This window comes from Pezoporus occidentalis, unplaced genomic scaffold (genome assembly GCF_034315485.1).
Source record: "Pezoporus occidentalis ecotype Australia unplaced genomic scaffold, CSIRO_AGI_Poc_V1 ctg4, whole genome shotgun sequence".
Taxonomy (NCBI): Eukaryota; Metazoa; Chordata; class Aves; order Psittaciformes; family Psittacidae; genus Pezoporus; species Pezoporus occidentalis.
Genome location: NW_026915724.1, coordinates 3,607,834 through 3,627,298, shown reverse-complemented (window position 1 = coordinate 3,627,298; position 19,465 = coordinate 3,607,834). Strand labels below are relative to the sequence as shown.

Here is a 19,465-nt window from a genome sequence, read left to right as displayed (position 1 = left end):
GGAAAATTATCATTATTCACTGTCTGCAGCCCGTGTTTAGAGTTTTTCAGTCTTCTAAGAAACTCATAAGCAGCTTGAATGATACTTTCAGGAACAATTGGAACTTGTTGACAGCACTAAAATTTTGAAATTCCATATTTTAAAGCAGTAACTGTTTCACATAGTGAGACAGAGGTTGTAGCTTAAAAGCTGCCTGCATTTAGACTTTAAAATCAGCCATATGGGACAGAAAGTGTCCCTCTGCAAAAATATTCATTTAACTCTTGATAAATTACTCATTTTTGCTTGTTTATTTTAAAGGACAACATACACAGGTATGTATTCATGGCAGATGAATTAGCTCCTATATTATGAGTATGCAGTGTGGTTAGTGTGAAACATTTACACCACCCAGCTCATCAGAAACCAGTCAGATCATTTGTTTCATTCCAGCTGTGCTCTTTACATTTACATGGGGCCTGGGACAGATGGGATTTCAAATCTCTCTTCCCTCATAAATAGAGTTGCACTTCTTTTCCAAATCCTGACTGCTTTAATCACTCTGCTTGATTAACAAAACAAAACACACACACAAGAAAAAGAATGTTTAAATAAGCTTTCATTTCTGTTGAAGCAATGACCCACTGGAATAATTGGAAGACTTCTGCCCAGTTCAAGGGGCTTTGGATAGGCCTGAAATTCTGTCTAATTCCTGTGACTGGGGAACAGAATTTGGCCTTTAACATTTAAGACTTTTCAATGGGAGGGACAGATGTCAGACATCTCTTATAAACTGTGTATAGTGACGAAATAAGTAGAACAAGAAGACAGTAGGAAGAGTGCTAGACTTGTGGGCAATGAGAGACACGGATGTTACTCTGTGATACTACTATACACTGAATTCCAGGACTTGCTTTGGTGCCAGTGTCCTTAAGAAAACAGCCTACTTGTGTGCTGCTGCCTTCTGTATTTTGGTCAGCCTGTAACTGTAAAAAAACTTGTGGGGATTTTTTGGCAGTATTCTTTTCTGGTCCTGAGAAAAACACAAAATGTTCAGAAATAACCAGAAATAGAAAAATCATGTTTTCAGTCAATCCAGCTCTTTGAAAATCTTTATTGATTCATTCGCTTTGAAAGAAAAGGCTCTGTGAAAGTTTTGTTTCACTTTGTTCATCTCACTTTTCCCTAATAGCAGTACCACTTTAAACAAATATTAAAACAGTATTTGACTCAACACTTGCTAAACAGCATCTAAAATACCATGTCCACTTCTAGGTCCCCGATATGGGAAAGACATAAGCACATGGACATCAAGATGGTTGGGGGTTGGAGCCCTTGTCCTGGGTGATGAGTACAGGGAGCAGAGTTGCTCGGCCTGGAGCAGAGACAGCTTTGGGATGTCTAACAACAGTCCCTCAGTGCCTACAGAGAGGTTATTGAGAAGATGGAGCCTCTTTCTTGACAGTCATGCACGGCAGGAGAACAAGAGGCAGTTGACATAAATGTGGACAAAAAAGTCTCAGACTGAATGTAAGGAAAATCAAATTTCACCCTCAACTCAGTCAAGCAGTAGAACAGGGCCCCAGTGCATTTGGGCTGTGTCCATCCTTGGAGTTTTCAAACCTTGGTAAAGTCCTCAGCAGCCTGGTCTGACCTCACAGCTGAGCCTGCTAAGGACAAAGAGGTGGATTCTGTATATGTTGGTCTAAGCATTCCTGAATTGGGTCATTGATGCAGTTTATGAGACACCTTTCACATAAGAACATCTCATCTACATTTACAAAAAAAAAAAAAAAACACCAAACCATCCAGTAAAGCAATCATTGATGGTTTCCCCACAATAATCACTGTAAACTGAGATGCCTCCGAGATTCCTTCCTACACAAAATGAAGAAAAGCACTACAGTTCTGTACTTTGCCTTTCTATCTCCTCTCCAATAGGTGGGAATGATTTCAGATACATCCTGCTCCTTCCTGCTCCTGATCTGTGCTGTATTATTCAGATGCTTCTACCTAATGATTACCAGTTTCCATTCCTGTCTTCCCTCTCTGTGCATAATGCACAGTCAGGCACTGGGACATAAGGTGGACTGCCTGTTCCATCACTGATAGAGAAAATATTTCAGTAAGTGTTGTGTCAGGCATCTTAGTAGAAGCTTGGCTCATGAACAGGCTTACCATTAATTATCTATAAAGCATTTATATGTGCTAGCCTTTCAAAATGTTTTCTGACATAATTATTCACAGAATAATTTCAACAAGTCCTTCTGGAGTCTCTTAGATCTCAGGCTGAAGATTATTTTCAAACAGCTCTTTGAGAACAGATTACCAGAATTCAGGCTGAGAAAATTGATATTCCTCAGACAGATAAACTGTACATGGTATATTCTGCCCTTGAACAGGCAAGGGTGACTCTGATTTTGGGCTTTTTTGAAATGAATACTAATTTTCAGATGAAACTCATTATCCAGATGATTGTATGGCCGTTCTCATGTGTTTAGCTTTTCTTGGAAGTATTTAGCAAAGATCTTAAAGCAGCTTTGCACCAGGGGTATATCAAAGAGCCTGCAAGAGGTTGTTTTAAGGAGCTGACCAGTCCTGCTGAATCCAGCAGGCATATTTATTTTACATAGCAGAACATATGTATTGGGGTCTAAGTAAGGACCTGGGACACCTGATTCGGCAGTAAATCCATCACTTGTGTTCCTTGCTCATATTTGCTGCTATTCCTGTGCAAAACCTTTTTCACCAGGTAGGACATGGCCATGTGGAGCTGACTTTCTGAGTTTCCCCACAGTGTGTCAGTTGCAGGTCACTGGGAATACCCCCAAGCATATGCAGATGTGTGCTTGAGTGGGGGCTGTGGGACAGCAAGGTGACAGGACAGGAAGGATTGCTGTGATAAACACAAGTCCCCTGTGTTTGTGGGCTGGGGCTGTACCTTGTGCCTGCCCAGGTGAAGCAGTCTGGGGAACACTGGGCCTTCCGGTTATAAATGCAATTGAAAGTAAGATTGATAGCAAGAGTGATGTGTTTCTCGGCAGTGCCTCAAGTCAGTGCTAACTGGTCTTTATGGAAAAGGATATGAAGCATCTGCTTTTTATAACAGATTGTTTCATTTGGTCTGACTGTGTTTACTATTATTAGTAAGCTGGTTTCTCTATAGCATAGGTTTGTCAGGGAATAACTTATTTAAAAACAGATTTCTTTATCTGTCAAGGAGCTTTTACATGTATATCAGTGAAAGTAAAATTTATACTGTGCCAGGACTGGAAAAGCTGCTTGACAAAAAGAAGTACACTAGTGAGGAAAATCTTGCTTTAAAATCAGTACTCAGGACCTGATCTGTTGGGTCTATCTTAGAATTCCTACTAAAGTTAGTTTGAACTTACCGAGAGTAAAACTCATTTGAATACACTGCACTACAGCTTAAAGTACATCTGAGATCCTCTCCTAGGAGTACAGGTGCTGCTATCTGTTTATGTACAGACACCTATATAGATTCATAGTGTCAGTTCCTCATGCTTCAGACCTAACATAGGCTCTTCTGGTCCCCATGAGCTCCTGATGCTTCCCCCTGTGCTGTCAGCAAGGAGAGTGGCCAGAGCAGCCATGCATTAGACTCTGCTCCCACCCAACGATCACCCACCCACATGATGGCACAACCTACCTTAACCTCTCCCTGTGATAATGGAGATGTGTACATTGCCATGAGGAAATGAACAGTTCCCTGCCTTCTCCTATATACGTAGATCCATAGATACGCTGTGCTAAAGATGCTGTATTCGTATTCAAGTTGGTCATGTCCATTTATTTAGGAAAACAAACTATTTACCAAATAAAAAATAAAAATTCCCTCTTTCAAAGACAATTGCAGAACTTTGAGGGGAGGTAAACATATCTAGGAAGGAAGCTTTTTAAATTGAAAGAGTTCTTTACCTAAAGGAGATGTGAAAATCTGTGCTCTTGAGCCGTTTCTAAAGCTGGTGGACTTAAATGGAAACATAAAGAAATGTGCAAACTGTGTCGCTGTTGTTCACCTCTGTTATATGATCTCCCAACCAAGACTACTTACTGGATTACTGAATCGGCACTGTGTTATTGTAAGGTATGTTTTCATAATGCCCCACACTGCTGAAGTGAGCAGGGATATAGCAAAGATATGTGGGTTTAAAATGGAATTTTAAAATTACCTGAAATTCTTTCATACACAGAATTTACTCTTTATGTTTGAAAAATAGGTGGAGTCTCTTAGTAATAATATTACCTGGTAAATGGAAAGCCACTTTCTTTAAAGATAAAAAAAATCTGGTATCAGAAGCCTGTTTGGACCCTAATGCACATCTAATTATCTTTCTCAGTCTTAATTATTTAACAAGTGCTAATAAAGTGCATGTATCATGACACTCGTGTTTAATAAGCATATAAATTTAATTGATTATTTTCCTCTCTTTGAAGACTAACAGACACGGAATTCAATCACAAGGCAATGGCATTATAACTTCCAATATAACATCAGGTTTTAATAAGCCTCCTGTTTGCTACACACATGTGCTTAAGACTGCCTGGAAACCAAATCAGTAGAGAAAAGGGATTACTTTAGATTACTTTGAAATGTGCATTGTTTGAAATGGCCTCTGGTGACCAGCTTTCATGAATGGCTGATTTTACTTGTGGGGCACGTCATCTGGCTCAATTATAACAGGCTCTTTTGTATGACAAGTGCTCTTCTTGGCTGTGTTGAAATATGAAATTCTAAAACAAAGTAAATCAGATGGTGAGAAATAAATTGAAGTAACTGCATATTATTAGCAGTTTGTAACTTAGCAGCATGCTGAAAAATATGCAGGAATTTTCTTTTAAAACTATCGCAGATTTGAAGCTAATACAAAAAGCATTATTTTTATTTTTCTCTAATGTTTTATTCAACTATAATAACAGCATTAAAATCAAAGACACATTTTCCTTTTCTCAAATACAGAGAATTTCTTCTGCAGTTACATATTTTTAAAACACGTTTGGAGTTTGTTGTTTTACTCTTGACATATGAAGTGTTGGAAACTTTTACCTAGAAGAATATTCCTTAACCTGTGCAAAGCTATAAAAGTGGGTTAGCAAGTGTGCATTATACTTTCAAGTCACTGCAGGCTTTTTCCTTTCCTGTCTGTAACTGTTTGTGAAATTACAATGTAAAAACGTAATATAAGGTTATGATTCTCTCTGCCTTCAATTGCTTTAAATTACAGTTGCTTTAAATTAATCTAGCCTGAGGCATTGACGATACATCATTACAATACACATATTATGTTTGGAAGCAGAGCAGATAACTGATTGGTTAGTAAAGTGTGCCAATAGATAATTATTAGATTAGACTCTGATAGGAACTACATTCTTTGTGTTCACTGCAAATCCTCTACTTTACAACTAAGATTAGGGGATTAACCTTTAAGAAGAGATGGTAGGTCTTACTTTTTTCCTGACTTCTGCTGTACTGTAAATGCGTTTCCCATGGCTGCAGGCTTGCTATTCCCACAGGAAACTGACCTGCAGATTTACGCGGTCATGCCTGGTAGTCTGGGATTGCAGTGTTTGCCTTTTAAATACAAGATAGAAGTGTAAGATGTGAGAAGAGCATTAACATTACTAAACTTTAAACAGTCCTCTCTCGACAGTTTTTCCACTTAAGTGCTTCACTGTATTACAGAAATTGAGACTTGTTGTTGTTGTAGGGTGTTACAACCCTCTAGTTGTCAAGGCAGTATGGTTTAAGGAAAGATTTAAGACTTCTGAACCACTAGGTTGCTCTGGACAGATGAATATCTCACCTCCCTGACCTTACGTAATTTCAATCTATCTGCACGATCTTCATGCAGTTACTAATCTCATGAAGTTGCTAATTTTATTGGGTCTCTAACCACACACCTGTTATGATTCATTTAGCATAGACTATGTGAGGGTTTAAGAAGTCCATCCACCCTTTGACACAAACATCAAAGGCTCACAGAAGCCATATGTGTGTGGCTGAGAAAACATCTTTCATTCCCTTTCACTTTGGAGTTTCCACATATGCAGAATGTTCCAGAGTACAAGGCATTGCTAGGTGGACACAGCTCACTTCAAATCAAGGAACTGAAAATGGTAGGCATAAACCATGGAATGTGACCTTTGCAGGGGTATGGATGTGTGAAGCCACCTCCAGTTAAGTTGATGACAGTGACAGCGATTTCTGGCACTACAGGCAGACTGGCAGGTGTTTGGGATGGTGCTGACAAGGTGCTCACCAATGTGACCAACCCTCAAGATCATACTGGAAATTACAAAACTCTGTCAACAGCAGAATCTCTACTCTGCTGTTTATGAACTGTAAGAATTCTTCTTGTTGTCCTTTGCCTTTCTACTTTTCTTATGGAGAGTCTGATTTTAAGGAAATGGAGAACACTGGGGTCATATTTCTGTAAAAAAATGTTCATTAAAGCTAAAACTGTCAGCAGTTGATAGGCAAAATGCATAGGAAGATAATGCTTTTCTTTGGGGTGAGGAAGGAAAACTCATTTTCTTGTGGTGATTGATATCTGAGGTCTTGTTTGTTTAAGAGGTTTTATCCATTTATTTATCAGAGAAACCTGTAAGAAGAAATTATCTGAGATGATCTTTTGCATTAAAGGAAATGAGGAAACATATCACTTGCAATGACAAGGCCACCTGCTTCTTTTCTGTGTTTTTGCTATATTTTTGTGCAACTTCCTAGCACTTGTCAGCAAATCTTAGAAATATCCTAAGTAGCAAAACATTCATTTTTGGACTATATCTTAATAATATACACCTATGTAAATTTTTGGAAGCAGGGAAATCTACATACAGAGAAATAATCAGTAGGATACTGCATAGTAATGAGGAACAAAACACTTAACCACAAAATTGCTACTGCATTAGGAGTTCCTTGATTTAGGATCCTTGTGGTACCTCACATTCTCAATTCACTGGGCACAAGTATTGCTAATATAAGCGGAACAGAATCGAGAATTCTGGTGCTCAAGCTCCAAATCACAGTCCACATTATTACTAGTACTATTATTGTTTATTATTACTGCAGCTTCCTTTATTGTCCATAGTTGATCTGTACTTATTTCTAAGGAAAGGCCACTAGAATAATGGGCCTTAACCTATGACTTTGGATAATGTGTTGTCCTCAATATCATGATCAAAAGAAAACACCAGCTCTGCAGTGCAGAGAAGACAAAGTAGTCTCACTTGGCCATGAATGTGGGGCATTGCATAGCCACTGTACTTATTAATTATGCCCACATTTGATTTCAGATTTACAAGCAAGAAAGAAATCTGTTCATATAAGCCAGGTGCCCTGTGTAAGGTTATGTGGAAGCCACATTTGTAGAATGTTAAATATAGAGAAGTTCGTACGCCTTTAAAGCTCATAACCGAGTATTCTTGTTGATACTCAGTGCCCTGTTTCAAAAGCAAAGTGTATGATTCTGGACAGATTTTTATTGGCCAAACACAAAATGGCACTTTTAGTGATCATAGTAAAAAATGTGGACATGAAAACAAAGTGGATTTTCAAAGGGAAAATTATCTTTTTTGAAAACTATCCGTCTTTTACTGTGATCCAAATTAAGCACTTTCAGTCAATGCACTGAAAAATCTTGGCCAAAATGGGTATAAAATCTATGAATTGTTTAAAAAAATACTATGCTACCTTTTGCTTTTCTTCCTAGTCACTGAACATCCTCTTAAGAGACCTAGAAATAAAGTCCTCCTAGTTTTTATGCTAAATCACATGAAGTGGTACTGTAGCCCTTCTTTGATGTGCCCTGCCAAAGTAATTCAAGTTTCACAGGTAATTAATTCTCCACACCAATGAGTCCGTGAACTGCCTTTTATAATAATAGCAGCATAGAACCAACCAAAAATCCAAGTTTTTCAGATTTTATCCCATGAATGGTGAGTACAAACTGTGAATTTGTGCTCCTGGGGGATAAAAAAAAAAAGGAATCACTGAATGAAAAATTGCATCCAGATGAGGAAAAACAGTTTCTTTGGAATTTTCTGGTTTCATTTATTTACTGATTACATTTCAGTTGTCCTATGTACATTCTACAGGGAAAATACCACTTAAATTTCCCAAATAGCATATATAGAAGTTATGATCATCACTTGTTTACTTGGCTAAAGAAAAGCATTTTATAGGTTTTTACTGCCTCGATTTCTGAACACTGCACAAAAAAATTATTTCTGCATGTAGATTTGAAAAGCTTCCTTTTAGAATTTCTCCTATTTTCATCTATTTCTCGAGACAGTTACAGTGTCCATAGGGGCACTTACAGATTGCCAGCCAGTATCCCACACAAACATTGCAGCCTTGACTTCCCTATCAAGCCTATATTTTGACAGTTTTCTTTACTTCCTTTCCTTCTAGGGCTGGGAAACAGACTTTAAAAGGGCAAGTTATCAAAGATCACCTTTTAATAAAGATTTATCCTATGCAAAACTGAAATGAGCAAGAAAAGGTGGCATTACTATGCTTTTGTGCAAGAAACATTCAATGAATCTTGGGTAATTAATTTTATATGTGTAGATCAGTCCTGATATCTTCCTTTGTCTTGCAAATGCCAAAAATAAGAGCTGGTGAAGAAACCCTTCACACTTTTTCCTAGAAAAGGCTTGTTTAACGTGGCCCTAACATGCTTAAGCAAAAGGAAGATTTAAAACTAACTAATAAAGCCCAAAAAGGGTGAAATGAAGAATACTTGTTAATATTCATTTAGGTTAGTGTAAATTTTATTAGCACTGAGGTGTAATTGTCAGGAACTTGCAGCTTCGTCCTTGGGGGTTTATTCAAACACATTGGTGCCTATGTTTGCTCAGTGCAGTCAGGATGACTGTGCTTTCTGGGTCAACATTGTCTGAAAAAGTTTGCTGTACGGTACAACTGAGGTAAGAAACTAAACAGTGAGTCTCACTTCACACAGCCTTTCATGCTTTGTGAGATGAGTCAAAGGTTTGCTATTTAAAGATCAGACATTTAGCAAAATTGTATTTCTGCTGTTGCACCAAGAGCATGTAGTGTCTGGTGTCTGTCAGAAGAAGGCTGACTTCTCCGGTAACCCTGGTCTTGGGGGCTTTTGCTGGCTTTTATGTGACTTAGAACAAATACACGGAAATTGAACTATTTTTAAAAGTCAGTCCAGACTAATTACAGACTTCCAGTGTACTTATCTGAATGTTGTGTAATCACTGAAATGGTATTTAACTTTAAAATGCCAATCCCCTGTATTGGCTTTGCAGTGCTCTAGTGTGAAGTGGGAGGCTGGACTGTTTGTTGGTGTAGAGACAATGAAAGACAAGACTTCTTTGCCACAGACGCTTGGATATTCCTTTTAAAGATGTTCACACTCTTCTGGTGTAATTGCAGGCTGCCAGAGTGAGGAGCATGAAACTGTTTAGCTTGTGAATCTTAAAATAAAAGGTGTATGTGAAAACAAGAACATGATCCTTTTTCTAGCAGTCCGACACCAAGTCCCATCCCCTGCCTCTCCTCTGGCTTCTTCCCCTGAAATTTAGAGCACCTTCCTATTAATGCATTTTTAGGTGAGTGATAAGGCCTTTTTTGTCTTCCCTGTTGCTCTCATTAAAGTATTTCTACTTATTAATCTGTTTGTAGCGCATGTTGAATGTCTGAATGAGAAGTCTCAGGTGTGGGTGCACGCAGACCTCCTGGTGAATTATGCTCCAGTCTAATTATATACTGTGCATCCCAGGTCCCATGCAGGCTTCCCCTTGGGCAGACCTCTTGAATGTTCTTGGTCTTGGGTGGGATTGTGGTTTGGGTTTCTTTATTGACAGATATCACTGTGCTTTATCCATAGCTCCAGAATAAAACCAGAAGAAGGAATGAATGTGGCAGGTCAATACCCTGGAGGAAGTAGGCATGACTCTGAGGTTTCTTTCCCAACCCCTTCCTTTTTGCCCTCAGAAATTCCCTTCCTTCCCTTGTGTAACAGGATGATTTTGCAAAGCTTCATTCAGTAATGCCAAAAGTGTTAAAGTGTAAGTAAGTGGCTACCCACTCCTCTCTGCACAAATCAGTCATTTTCAGTCACAGGCTTAAATCTGCTACAGCAAAGACAAGCCTCTGTGCTTGCATCAGGTCTTACAAAAGCAAGGCTGTTTGACTGACAGGTACAGAGAGGAGGTTCTGATAATGTACTAAGCTGAGTCTGGAAGCGGAGTATTGAGGATAAGGCTGTACCAGGGGTACTGTGCATTATGGATGAGGCACTCAGGTCTGTTGTTGATTGGGACAGTTACGCTCTTTCACAATGCTGGGTAAGATCAGCTGGACTGTCACTTAGTATGGGCTTTCTTGTCAGTGAGAAGATGACTTTTCACATAGTGATCAAATGCAGATTGCAAAAGGCAGCCATGCTCTCCCCTCTGCTTTGTAAGGGTTTAGTTGCTCATGCAGGTGATTTAACCTAAAATAGCTTTATCGCTCTACCACGTGCCATATGATGGAAGTAACTCTTATTCTTGGAATCTTATGCTGGCTATAAATATTGGAAAAGTACCTGTGTTTGATGACGTGAGATACACGTCCTTCATCTCTAGCAGTTAAGGTGCCATCTAACAACTGTGTAGGTATGGTATTAAATTAAGTAGGGAAGCTGGGGGGAATGCAAATTTTCTCTACATTTTTTTTTTCAGGGCAGAGAAAGAAGCTGTAGTGAGCAGTTCTGGAGACTTTGAAGCACAGCCACAGTACTGAGGTCTTTGACTGACAAGCCTTCTGCTTTCTGCTTCTTACAGGGCTCCTCCTACAGATGTTCTGAACACTGCATCCCAGCAATTTTTTACTGCTCCCAGGTACTGAGTATAAGGAACAAGCTGCGTAAAAAGAAGTGTGGGGTGTAGGAGAAACAGCACTGTGAGGATTATACTAGAAGTCATGCCTATACAAAATATAGGCAGTGGCATGACTTCAAGCAAAAATTATTTGAGAAGGCATAGTTGTGGAACGACCGAATTTATTCTTAGAGAATGACAGAAGAGAGCTCTTATTCAACAATATGGCTTATAATCTTGTTAAATGGTATGTTTCGAGCTTGACTTCACTAAGTGTCATCCTTTCACTGTGTGACTGAAAGTTTATTTATTGCTTGAACAGAATCTCTTTTCTTCCCTGCAGGTCTTGAAAAGTAGAACTCAGGCACTTCTGGACCAGTCTTTTCATTGAAATACTGGAACTACTATGAAGTCTTCCTGGTTTGCACTCATCTTGGCAGTGCTCAGTACTGAACTGCTAAGAAGTCACTGTTCCACTGTCAAATCCCCAAGGTTTAGAGGACGTGTGCTGCAGGAGAGGAAAAATATCAGACCAAATATCATCCTCGTACTCACAGATGATCAAGATGTGGAGCTAGGTGAGAAATAATTGTTATTTGCTCCTTCATTCCTGATGTCTTTCAGTAATTTCTGCCAAGCAGAAAGTACTTTAAATTCAGAGAAGGTACTAGTACTGCAACAATATCAGAATGTGGGACAAGTTTGGAAAATGAGTTAACTAATTTAATTTAATAACATTCATCACATTTAATTAAAGACTTTAGGAAATGTATGCTTATCAAAATCCACCAAGGAAGGCTTTAATCACCATAATAAAAGGATTTAATAATACATGCAAGGATATACAGTTAAAAAACTTGCATCAAAACCTCTTTCACTTTGTGGCTTTCTGTAGCAACCTCAAAATTTGAACTTTACAAGGTTTTAACCCTTCCCTCAGAGCTGTATAGGTGAGTATTTGTATTCTCTACATATCTGTCACATGCGTGTATGTCTTCTGACATGTTTATGCACATAGACAAACTGGTCTGGTTTCAGGAGAGATGCTTATGTTTTCCATAAATTATTAAACCATTTAAAATCCATCTGCTTTTAAACTATGCTATATGTATAAAAATAGGATAGTTTTGCTTTCACAAGTATACTAACTATCTGAGCACAACCTGAACGTACCAGCCAGAAGTGATTTTTATATATTTTTCTTAGGGTGGAAAAAGTTCCAGGAGGCCTTTGAATGTTTTCCATTAAGTTAGAAAGATATTAATGGTAGTTATCATATAACTGATTTTTTGGTTCACTGCCCAAAGTGAAAAATCAAGGAGAACAAGAGGATAATTTTAGGTTACCCCCAAGCAAATATTTTAGTTTTGGGGGTGGAAGGTAGGATCAAAAAGGTGAAAAATTGGCAAATGAATTGAAAGTGAAACCTTGCATTCTTAGTGTTTTTTAATGCCAGACATGTTTTTAATAAAACTATAGTGAATTTTTAAACAAAATGCCATATCACATTGAAAAATAAAAACACTTCATTCCAGACAACTTATAACAAAATAGTTCATTTTTTTCCTAAAATCACATACTTTCAGACAGAATGTTGTAGACAAAAAGTGGTGTAGATCTAAAAGCAATTCATTAGTTGCTAGCATGCTTGTATTGTCATGATGCAATAATAATTTACAGAGTCCTTCAGGATTGTGAGAACACAATTAATGAACTCTATTTTATGACTGAGAGTTAGTGCTTTTATGTATCAGGGATCCAAGACCAGGTCTTTAGATCTGAGCACATCTTACCTTTTTTATTTCTCACTCTTTCAAACGTCTGCTCTGTTTAGCCATGCTGCATAATGAATGGCTGTTCCCAGCTCTATTTCTGGCCTAAAATACAGCTATTACAATAGGAATGCATTTCTTCTTGATAGAGTTGTTCTGAAATCTTCGTTAAAAGGGTCAAGTCATGTCTTCCTTTTTGTGGTCTAAAAAAAGCTTATTTTCTCCAAGACACTGGGGGAGGTAGGTCAGCAGACACGTCTCTGAGCAGTGTTACTGACTTGCTGTCTTCAGTCTTGTGAGAGGGTTTGCAAGTGGTGAAAGAGGAGGAAGGATGTGGCAAGCCACTTTGTTCATATTGTGGAGCTCCTCTCTTTGAAAGCTGCTCTGGATGTTTGCAGGGCACTCTGTCTCCTATTAGCAGACAGTTGAGCAGTAGCCTGGATGTGTATGCATTCCCACTGCACTGAATGAAGACACAGGTTTCCCTTTTTCATAGATCATTTCACAGGAAACAGGATTCAGCCCCAAGACTTACTGTACTGCATTATTTGAGCTTCTGCTAATAAATCATTCTGTTTATTTGAAAAGTAAAGCCATACTGTTTTCCATGTGTGAATTATCCCCTCACCCTTCAGTGATTCCTGAGAAAAAAACTTTAGTTTCCCAAAGGTCAGTGCAAAGTAACGCTTTCTGCCACAAACAGAATAAAACTTGGGCATTGGTATCCAAAAATCATAAGACTGAAAGTCTCTTGATATGGATTCTTTGCTATTGTATTCCCTCCACGAACATTTCTAAAAGCTGTTCTAAATGAATGTTTTAACATAAAAGCATAAAAATACGTTATAGACTTCAATCAGAAAGAATTTGTCTCCAGAGCACGTATAGGAATTGAACCAAAATATTCAGCTGCCTAAGTGCAGATGATATACCCAGGAGATATCCAAAGCAAAAGGCAGAGAGCATACATTTAGCTAGTGCTCGAAGCATGAGTATGCACATCTTCCTATCGATCTGCACCATCCCCTAGAGTTTTGCTTTCTGAATACAAACAAGTTTAGCAGAGCTACTGTCTCATTCAACTTATCAGATAAAACACACAAATTGCTCCACAACTCCAGTCAGTTCCTATTTATGCTGGGAGGAATGTGTCACAGAGGATATTACAGATCAGCTGGTGGATGGTAACTTACGTGGTGTGAAGCAGCCTGGCCCACAGCTCTTGAAGAAACTCAGCAAACACCTGGGCCCAGAAGCTGGGAAATGTCTGGTTAAATTATGCCTCTGCACTTTCTCTCCCCTGCCAAGATCCTGAGGGTAGAGAAATAGCTGCCCAGCACTGAGACAGATGGGCATCTTGCTCAAGGCAAAGCACCAGCTCCTAGGAACCAGAACTGCCCAGAAGTATTGCCCCCCTCGAGAAAACAAATTGCTGCTCTCCAGGGCAGTGGCCCCAACTCCCTCCGGGGTCAGGTCTGTACTCTATTCAGGCCTGAGGGCAGGTATTTCCAACCTTTTCCTCACTCTTTAGTCTCTTCCCCTTCTCTCCAGATTCTCTATCACTTGACATATCAGTACTCAAACCATGATCCCAAAACCACTTTTACAATCCTCACTGTAAATAACTTCTCGTCAGAAAGGAGTCAAAATTAATGAATACATTGGTAGTTTCAGTTTTTCCAACCTAGAGGCTTTTGAGATGGCAGGGAAGTGGGAAAAGGTAAAAAAAAAAAAAAAAAAAAAAAGGAGGGAGAAGTCCGTTTGAGACAACTACTTTTTTCTGTACCCTTGTTCACAGCCCAGTGCACCACCCGGTGAAATCCATATAAACCACCCACTGAGTACAGCACTGGCTGAAGAGATCACAGCATCATCTGGATACGTCAGATGAGGCATAATTTGCTCGGTTTGCTTTCCATCTTCACTAGAACTAAAGCACTAGAAAACATAAAGTGGCAAAATGGGGATATGTGCTGTGACATGAGAAAGTCCATCACCTTTCTGGGGCCTTGCATACAACCCATGTAAAGACAAGGTGTCTCTAATTGTCTCTTTGTAGAGATGCCCACCTGTGATGCACCTGGATAAAAATCCATAGCTACTTTAAGACTTGCTGTGAAACCTTGGTTACTAAACACATGTCTTGATATATGAGAATCCCCTGAGAAGTGACACTGAATTTCTTGCTTGACAAAATTTGCTAACTTCTGTGTCCAAAGTGGCCATTCCAGTTACTTGGTTCCCCTCAGGTGCTCCCCAATTGGTCAGGGAGAGCGCAAGTGTCCTGCTGTCAGGCAGTGCCTGGGTACATGCCCTGAAGACTGTGGACCAGATGGTAAAGAGCACAAGCTGTGACGAGAGCTGCAGACAGCAAAGGGCTATAACTTATATCAGCAAGTTTTATCTCCTAGCTGTGTTTTATTTTCCAAATGAGGAAGTCTCACCTGCTTTGAAGTGCTTATTCTGGAATTTCCAGAGGGCCTAAATCTATTATCAGTGTCAGTGGGTGCATACCTGGAAGAAAAACTTACATGTAAACAGCAGGTTTGCAAGAGCAGAGGGCTGACCAAGCAGAGGAATGAGGAAGCACTCTAACAGCTAGTCATTTATAATGCATAGAGGCATGAAAGTGCATATCAGCTCTTCTGCTGTTACTGTGCATTACTGTACCTGAACAGTGCACTTTGCATCTGAGGACCTCAGAGCACTTCACAGCTAAGTTCTCAGCAATAAACTGTGACATTTAAAAAACAGGAGAGCTATGGCAAAAACAGAACAAGACAAGACAAAACAAAACAAAAACTAAAAAAGCCAGCTTGTCATCCAAGATAAGACAGGTAGAATGAGGATGATCTCTCATTCGACTTTTACTCAACAACTCATTGAAATGCTCCCACTCATACAAATGAATATTTGTGTTCAGCGACCGCTCATTTACTCCTCTACTTCTCTATATTTTTAAACACATGGCTTTTGTATGTATTAAGTTCAGGAAAGCATGAATGCGGTTGCTCTGTATTTGGAAAAGAAGGCCTGTGAAAGAGGAAGAGTCCAAAATGATGGTGACTTACATGCAGGGTATTAAATGTATCCTTAAAGACACAGACATTGGCACTGCAAAGGAAATGCTGAAGAGCTGTCTCTTCCTCTTTTTAACCAAATAATTTTGATGCAAAAGATTTTGTATTCAGCACTGACTCCTTAGTCCAAAGGCAAAACAAGGCATGCTTAACTTTAACTACTAAGATAAATTCTAACTTTTTTAAAAATTTTATTTTCAAATTAACCAAACAAAACTATCAAGAAAAACTCTCACTCTATCAGTGGTATCAATGGACTTAAACTTAAACCTGCAATTGTTAACTGTGCAAAATTAATTGTAAAACTAAGGAGAAAAAAGTAAAGTTCCAGAAACCTCTTTTTACCACCAAAATTTTGCAAGTATTACAATTCACAGTGTCAGTACCTTTCCTGGGCACAAACTGACATATCTGTGGTTCACCCTCACCTTTCAATCTCTGCTCTGTTGGATAACAGAAATCAAAGTTTGACAGCTGTCAGCAAATACTGACAGGCCCTAGCAGGACCTGCTCAGTGTATCTGCAATCAAAGTCTGCAAGCCCTGCTTGTCTCACCTTGTTGTTCATTAAAATGTTTTGAAGGATGCAAAAAAGGTCTTTGTACTTTAAACTGGATAAGTGTAATTTCTTGAGAAAGGTGATGAATTTTACCAACATTTTTGTACACAGATTTATCCCCAGAAGCTGATTTTGAGCACAGTGCTTTGGCATTGGAGCCAAACATGCTGGTCCTGCTTCCATGTAAACTTTCCTCTAGAAAATTGTTGCTGAATTCTGTGTCTCTCCTCCCATCAACTTTCACTCCTTTTACCTCCTTCCTCTCTCTCTCTCATATTATCTGATAAAATGGAAAGAATTGTAGCAGATTCATTGGTAATCACAACATTTTACATATTTTACTGGTGCATTAACTAATGACACAGTCTCTGTAACACACTGTTTTCCTACAGCCATGTTTGAAGAACTGTGCACCTATAAATCTGATGCATCTTTAAAGTTTAACATTCTGTTTCTACGTTAGTGTTTTGAAGCCTGAGATAAAAGAACTCTGTACTTCTGGAATCGTGAAAAATATTTTCGGTGATATGATAAAACCCTTCTCTTCTAAAATTACCTAAGCTACAGAATAGAACAGACTGATGTCCAAAGGCAAGCTAATCACTGAAACTTTACTTTTAGTAACATAATAGCAGCCAATATATTCTTACTATTTTTTTTTTGCAGCACAGTGATGATCAGTACCTCTTATTGCAGGGTCTTTGCAAGTGATGAATAAAACCAGGAGGATTATGGAGAATGGAGGGGCCACTTTTATCAATGCATTTGTAACCACCCCAATGTGCTGCCCATCGCGCTCTTCCATGCTGACTGGGAAGTATGTGCACAACCACAACATATACACCAACAATGAAAACTGCTCTTCTCCCTCATGGCAGGCTACTCATGAGCCACGTACCTTCGCTGTGTATCTCAATAACACTGGGTATAGAACAGGTAAGAAACAAAACAACAGTAGTTCTTTGTTTAAAGTGAAGATGACAGATATTCAGCAATGGGTCTCAAATCACTGCCCAAAATGAAGCAACTGTTGTCCCAAACTGAGTTTACAGAGCATAGATTTAGTGTTATGGAGAGGGAGGGTAGTGCTGCCTGCTGGTTCAGATCCGTAACTAAGAGCCATGTAAAGAAACTCACTTGTAATGAGCAGCATATTTTCACATTTGGATGTCCCAGGTGGGAAATTAGCTGTTGAGCAGTTAAACCCAGTGTGAAAGAGGTGCTTTTTAGTGGCATTGTGGGTCTGAACTGGCAGTTCCAGCCATGATTATGGTCAGTATTATGGTCTGCTTGTGGACAGCTGCTAACTGTTACAGAAGAAGATGTTGGGGCCAGGCTGGAGACTGGTGCCAAAGACCTCACAGGAGCAAAGTGCCTGTCATGGAAGTGAAACAAGGTGAATGGTATAATTTAAATTTTGCCATGGGGTGATATTTCATTTACGTTTTCTGCAAAGGAATAGAAACGTCTTTAAAAAGGATTGTCTACTGTGCACCAATAAGATTCGATAGTTTTCTTGTGAATTCCTGGTGGTTTTCCGTAGTTAGGAGATCCCTTTCCTGTCTACAAAGAACTCTTCTTATTCCTCTCATCTGTGCTTCAGCTTGATGTAAAACCTGATTCATTTCTGCATCACCTATCCCCTAAGATTCAATCCATAGACATGTTAGGCTCCAGCCTGACTTCCCCTTCGTAAGGTACAGGAGTTGTGCGAGGTCATCAGAGTGCAATTTGTCCAGAAGCACCGTTTGACTACAAAGACTCCCCTTTACAGGACCAACGAGGCACAGATCTTGGTGCCAACTGTGTTTTTTACAATGTAATTGGCAGCAAAGAAATTTGTCTCTATCAGTGACTTAGGCACAAGAACGGATCCCTTTCAAAACACAGAGCAGGCGAATGTCTCCATGCTGTCTGCATGTCCTAATTCTCTTAATGCTGCTATATCCCAAACCTCAAATTTATCTGCCTGTTTGCCATTTTCACTACACAGACAGTTCACTCTTCTTAATTCTGTCTCTCTGCATCTGTAGTTCTGAAGAGCTTTTGCTCTGTGTAAAAAGCAAAAACAGACAAATACTTGACTTCTTTGAACCTGGTGCTGGACATGTGCTGAATAGTATTTCAGTCTCTATTAAGCTGGTTTTAATAAAGTTTCCATCTGAGTACAGCACTGCTAAACCCGAGTAAGGGTCAGCATCAAGGTTTTGGAGAACAATAGTGAGAGAATTGGCAATCACTGCTAAAAAAGGTGCTGAATTCACCCTAAAATATAAGCACTGTCTCATGACTTATGTCTCAGAAATCCTTTCTGTTTGATCTGCTTCATGTGGGAGTCTTTCTTTAAAAATTTATTATCTTATTGATCTGTAATCTAATACTTGCACAACTAAATGCTTGACGCATTAACTGGATAGCTCTGTCACTAGCCCTCTCTGCACTTCTCGGGGGAAACACTCTGCTTTGGGCGTATCTTCTGCACTGCCTTGTATTATGAAGCCATGTGTAGATGTCTGCTAAATACAGACTTGGCCCTATTAAATGGAAAAGAAAAAAAGGATCAAAAGAAAAGGAAAAGGGAAAAAATCCCTTTCCAAAAGCAGGCAGAGAGAACATCAATCCTAAAATTGTCAGGGTAGGTGAGTTTTAACAAGGGGCAGGAAGGAGAAAAAAGAAATGGAAACAAATGAAAATACTTGTGTGAACCTCCAATTGTGACCAAGTACATTGTTCAACTCTATAATAACATGGTCCCAAAGAATTTAACCATTTACTCCTTGCAAGATGAGCCTACCTTCTAATTACCCCACAATTATTTTTTGAAGTGATGGCTTAATTATCAGCAGATCTTATAATACATTTTTCAAGGACAGTGTTGCCTCATTAAGAAACCATCAAAAGTTCACCAACCAACTAATAACCCACATTTCAGAGCTCTAAAGTTTGGTAAAATTGTAATGACTCAAGAATACTGGGGGGGGTGAAGAATAACTGGGAATGAAAAAGAGGGAACTGGGGAGAGAGAGTAGCTACGTGCCAGAGAGAGTAGCTACGTGCCACATAGGCTACTGGTGACTCTGTGATGATATTCCAGATGTTATGGGTATTTATCCTGTGCATTTCTGTGTGTTTTAAGAGGAAATCATCATCCACCTCAATTGGAAACTGAGGAGGAGAAAAAGAAGTGGGTGACCCAAGGCCACTCAGTTTGGTGAC

At 39.2% G+C, this 19,465-nt stretch overlaps 1 protein-coding gene across 5 annotated transcripts in view; it reads left to right on the top strand.

Annotated features, from left to right (window-relative positions):
• Positions 1 to 19,465, top strand: part of SULF1 (sulfatase 1) — a 123,137-nt gene that overhangs the window by 49,080 nt on the left and 54,592 nt on the right. For 4 of the 5 annotated variants that reach the window (XM_062633221.1, XM_062633219.1, XM_062633220.1 and 1 more), the window contains 3 exons: positions 10,804 to 10,860; positions 11,183 to 11,417; positions 16,946 to 17,185. In XM_062633221.1, the coding sequence (XP_062489205.1) occupies positions 11,246 to 11,417; positions 16,946 to 17,185 (412 nt within the window). In that variant the 5' untranslated portion in view covers positions 10,804 to 10,860; positions 11,183 to 11,245. Of the gene's footprint in view, positions 1 to 9,255; positions 9,586 to 10,803; positions 10,861 to 11,182; positions 11,418 to 16,945; positions 17,186 to 19,465 lie in introns of those variants that run through there. The other variant, XM_062633222.1, reaches the window with a different exon arrangement.